The following is a 5210-nucleotide window of genomic DNA, read 5'->3' on the forward strand; positions in this document are numbered from 1 at the left end:
CTCCACTGGACTGGGTGTGTCTGTGTCCCGCTGTGACCTCTCTGAAGACTGGGTGCTCCACCAGAACCCGGCCACACTCAGGCCTTCTGGAAGTCCAGCACCGGCGCTGGTTGAATGAACCAACATACGAATGCGTGGGTTGGGCGTCAATTTGAGCTGACAACCAGGAAGCGAGTTGATGAGGTAGCAGTCTGTCGGGGTGTTAATGGGGGACATGCAGTCTCTGGGTTCCAGCAACAGAGAAGCAGGTCGCCCCTCCCCCTCCCGTGAGAATCCCGGGCCTGAGGCCTTGAAGGGGGGCGGGTCTCTGTGTCTTCATTCTTCCCCTCAGCATTGCACCCGGACACCAGTTCCTCTTCCCCTGAGTCGCTGGGTGCAGATCCTGAGCCGAGGAGCGCCCCGGGCCACGCGGATCCGAGGCGGGTGCTGACCACCTCGGCCCCCGCGTCCAGGTGAGCTCCGCGAGCTCCCGCGCCGCCCAGGCAACAGCGTGGCGGTGGGACCCGAAAGGTAGGACCGGGGCACTAGAACCGGGTCCGGGCAGAGACCTCAAGCCAGAGCGGACGGGGTTCCTTTCAGCAGCCGCGTCCGACCCCAGCCCAAGACTCGCAGCACCCCGCAGTCCAGGGAGAAAGAATTAGCGGGCCGGTGACCCCGCCGTTTCCGGGGCAACCGCTTATTTTGCATATGGTCTCCTTTTGGCCAATGAGGGTGCCCGAAATATTCGGGCGTGGGGGAGGGGGACACGCTTGAGGAATGGGCGAATTGACCCGAAGGGGCTTCATTGGGAGAAGGGGAGGGGATGACTGGGCCCGGTCTTCTGGCCTCCCAGGACCGGCGGGCACTGGGATTCTGTACCCATTCCCCAGAGGGGGCGACTGAGGCAGAGGCCGGAGCCAGCCAGGGAGGTGGCGAGCGAGGGCCTGCGTTGTACCATTTCAGAAGCAGCCTGAGCCACTCTGAGACAACAACGACGACAATGACAATAATACAACAGGAGCGGTGAGGGCGAGGCGACCACAAGCTAAGGTCTGGGCTTAGATTCTGGTGTCTCTCTGTCTAGGTTGCTTGAATGGAGGGCTCCCTGGTGTGGATGCTGCTGTTGCCACTGCTGCTGCAGAATCCAGGCAGCCAAGCGCTTTCCTGCAACGTGTCCTCCGGGGACGTGAACTGGACCATGGAGTTCACGGCCACATGCCTGAATTTCAGTGGCCAAGGCCTCAGACTGCCCCAGAACCAGTCTCTGCAGGCCAGGAACCTGGTTCACCTTGACCTGTCTGGCAACAATCTTCAAGAGCTACCATTGCTCTTCTTTAAACTCCTGGAAAAGCTGCAGGTCCTAGATGTGACAAACAACTCACTGGACCGCGTGGACCCGGACCTGGCTATGCTCTGTCAACTTGACCTGAAGGCTGACTGCAGCTGTGTCCTAAAATCCTGGCACCAGGTCCGACAGAACAACTGCTCTGGCCAAGAGCCTCCGAAGTGCCAGGACACAGCCACTGGGGCCTGGCACAATGTGTCTGCCTTCCTGGCGGCTAGCTGCTCCTCTGGCCTGTCCTTGACCATCGTGGCACTGGTGGCCAGTGGAACCCTGCTCCTCGTGCTCACCATTGCTGGCCTAGGTCTGGCCTGGAGATTCCGGGGACGCTGGACGGCCAGTCCCCGGGACCTGGACAAAACGTGGGCTGCTCAGGATGGTTCTAGGTCTGTGGCTGGCAAGCAGCCAAGGTACAGTAGCCGGGGCTTCAGCCCTAAGCCCCCGGCGGCTGCCCAGCCCAGACTCTCCACACCCGACTATGAGAATGTGTTTGTGGGCCAGCCAGATGCCGGGCACCAGTGGGCCGAACATGGGTGAGTGATTCACACCTACCTCCAAGACTCTGGAACCAGATGGCCGGGGTTCAAACCCCTGGGCTACCTGTTGTAGTCTGTGTGATCTTGGGCAAGTAGTTTTACCTCAGGGCCTCCGTTTTCTCACCTGTAAAATGGGAATAATAACAGCTCCACCTCACAGAGTTGGGATAAGAATTAAGCGAATTCCTGTATATGAGACAAGTGTTTCCCTTCCTGACCCGCAAACTGAGTTTCTGGTTGCCCAGTATGGGGAGAGAGGAGGCAAGTGTTCCAGGCAGAGTAGGGGCATTGCAACAATAGTCAGTGGTCTAAGCTCAGATCCTGTGTGACCCAGGGCTATTTCTGAGTCTCTGTTTCAGTCTTTATACAGTGGGGATGGCTCCCCTCCCACAGGTCCCTCTGGTTTTTTTTTTAAATATTTTATTTATTTATTCATGAGAGACACACAGAGAGAGGCAGAGACAGGCAGAGGGAGAAGCAGGCTCCCTGTGGCGAGCCCGATGTGGGGACTCAATCCCAGGACCCCGGGATCATGACCTGAGCCAAAGGCAGGCGCTCAATCACTGAGCCACCCAGGCGCCCCTCCACATGTCCCTTTGACACATGAGATGCTAAGAAAGCTGTGTTTCCCCCCCCCCAAAGCCCTGACACCTCTAGATTTGGCTGAACTTAGAAGGATGGCTTCAACTTTTCCAGGCTGGATAAGGGAATGAAAGGAATTGCAGGGGACAGCACAGGCCGGGGCAAAGGCCTGGAGGTGGAGGAGAATGGAGAATCTTCTGTGAATCGGTTTTGAGAAGGCAAAACATTAGAGCTGAGGGAATCTGAGCAGGAATGGAACAGGGTCATGGATGGGTGTGGGCAGGGAAATCCACAAAGTGGGGAGGCTGGGGGGAAGCTGTTGGTGAGAAATAGGAGAATATGCAAAACAGATGCAAATACGGCTCAAAAGCAGAAGTGGTCCGGAGGGAGTTGAAGGCACTAATTAGACCCACTAAGGCAGCTTGTGCTGTGATGCTCCCCTCTGCCTCGCTGTCACCAAAGCCTTAGGACCAGTCTCCTCCAAAAACATTGTTTAGAATTGGATCTGCCATTCCCACTATACATTTTCCTTGTACAAACGGAGGCCCCCTGGGAGGCAGAGGGGGGACTTGCCCAAGGTCACACATTGAGTCCGAAGCAGAGGTAGGAAACAGATCCTGACTCCCAGTCCTGTCTATCTCTATACGAGCATTTATGTGTTTGGAGTGATTCATTCTAAAGCATGAATGAATGATAGACTCCACTTGCCCAAAGTAGCCTTTGTCACCAGAGGAGTCCAGGGTAGTGTTAGGATGTTCCAGAGCCAGGAGAGCTTTTCCCCGAAACGTGGGGGTGGGGGGTGGGGGGGTGGAGTTCTTGTCCACCATACATAGCTAGACATTGCTAAGAAGCTACCTCCTCCCAGGTCAATTCTATGGATGCGGAAACTGAGACTCAGAAATTTATTTCTATATTGAGGCCGAAAAGTCAGTTGCTTCGGAGAACCTAGTAAAAACATTTCCCAGCTGAAGGGATACTAGTTTGGCTCTAGCCACTTGCGTTCATGTGGCTGGTGTGACTAGAGCTTCTGATTTTTCAAGAGGAAACCGAAGTCTATCTTTAAAAAAAGGGTGGATGGTGGGGAGGCACCTGATGGTTAAGCGTCTGCCTTGGGCTCAAATCATGAACTCCAGGTCCTGGGGTCCAGCTCCCAGCTCAGCAAGGAGTCTACTTCTACCTCTCTGTCTGCCTCCCCCCCTGCTCATGCGCTCTCGCTCTCTCAAATGAATAAATAAAATCTTAAGAAAAGAAAAGACGGGATCCCTGGGTGGCGCAGTGGTTTAGCGCCTGCCTTTGGCCCAGGGCGGGATCCTGGAGACCCGGGATCGAATCCCACGTCAGGCTCCCGGTGCATGGAGCCTGCTTCTCCCTCTGCCTATGTCTCTGCCTCTCTCTCTCTCTCTCTCTCTGTGACTATCATAAATAAATAAATATTAAAAAAAAAAAAAGAAAAGAAAAGAGGAATGCCTGGGTGGCTCAGTGGTTGGGCATCTGCCTTTGGCTCAGGGCGTGATCCCAGGGTCTGGGATCGGGTCCCATATCGGGCTCTTTGCAGGAGGCCTCTGCTTATGTCTTTGCCTCTCTCAATCTCTCTCTCTCTCTCATAAATAAATAAATAAAATCTTAAAATAAAATTTTTAAAAAAGAAAAGAAACCAAAGTGTAGATTTTAAAGTAAAAAATGAGCAACTGCCTCAACTTTAAGGAAGAAAATAATTCAATCATGGACTTGAGGTCCTTGGACCACAGTGTTATAATGCTAAATCCATGGAATCTTCCCTGAATCTCTGGCCCCCACCTCCTTTCCTCAGAGAAGGTTGGGAGGCTGGGAGAACACTGCTCCGTGCCTCAGTTTCCTCATATGTAAATGTAGGAAGGGACTCAGTCGCCCAGAACTTTCTTTACCTCTCAAAGCTGACATGCCTACCCTCTGAGTCCTTCCTCCCCTCACATCTCTCTTTCTCCACAGGGTTCACTCATCAGAGGACAGCGACTTCTACATGAACTACGAGGGCCCCGACCATTCCTCCCAGCCTGTCTACTGCAACCTGCAGTCCGTGTACCGGGGCCCGCTGGACTAAGAGGAGTATGTGTTCCCCGGGTGCTGAGCCTTTGATGCCCCGAACTCCAGCATGATGCCTTCTAGGTGACTTGCGGCCTTCTGGCTCTTCCCTGGCCTCAGTCTTCCCAAACCTGAGGAATGAGGACAGGGAAGGACCATCCCTGAGGCCCCAGAGAGGTTCTGCAGTTCCCTCTCCAGCCCCCACTCTGCTTCTCAGTTCCCTCAGCTGCTGGAAGGGGAAGAGGAGAGGCCCCAGCATGGGGGTAACAAGGTCAATTTGTGAACTCCATCGTCACCTTCCTGTCAGTGTCTAGGCCGTGCTCAATAAACACTGCAGGGCTGACAAGGCTGCTGGCTCAGGGTGAGTGGGTTCCTTGAGGTGAGGATTCCCTAAGATCCCCAAACCGGATCTCTAAGACTTCCGAGGCTCAGCCCCCAGGGAAGCCCACACAAACCCCAGAGGGGTCATTACAACTTATGAATGGGACTGTATCCCTCCCCTGCTCACCCACCCTCCATGGCTCCCCATGGCCCCCAGGACCTCAGTCTGGTAATTGAGGCCTGCATGATTCCACCCTGCCCACCTTGCTGCCCTCTCCCATTCTTCTGTCTTTCTGGCCTAGGCCTCCTCACCACCAAGCCCATCTCGCTCCTAAAGTTTTCATTTGTCCATTCCTTTTGCCCAGAATGCCATCCCCATCCCCTTTTTC

At 54.6% G+C, this 5210-nt stretch overlaps 1 protein-coding gene across 2 annotated transcripts; it reads left to right on the forward strand.

Moving 5' to 3' along the window:
• Window positions 1–304: 304 nt before the first annotated feature.
• On the forward strand, window positions 305–4848 carry LRRC25 (leucine rich repeat containing 25). 2 transcript variants are annotated; one of them, XM_077859381.1, is made up of 3 exons: window positions 305–452; window positions 1064–1854; window positions 4408–4848. In XM_077859381.1, exons 2-3 carry the CDS (start codon window positions 1073–1075, stop codon window positions 4517–4519), a joined length of 894 nt encoding a protein of 297 aa, XP_077715507.1. In that variant the 5' UTR covers window positions 305–452; window positions 1064–1072; the 3' UTR covers window positions 4520–4848. The 2 variants fall into 2 exon arrangements, with proteins under 2 accessions (XP_077715507.1, XP_077715506.1); XM_077859380.1 differs by having other exon boundaries at window positions 313–510.
• The last annotated feature ends 362 nt before the right edge of the window (window positions 4849–5210 follow it).

Source organism: Canis aureus, chromosome 19, assembly GCF_053574225.1.
Source record: "Canis aureus isolate CA01 chromosome 19, VMU_Caureus_v.1.0, whole genome shotgun sequence".
NCBI classification, from domain to species: domain Eukaryota; kingdom Metazoa; phylum Chordata; class Mammalia; order Carnivora; family Canidae; genus Canis; species Canis aureus.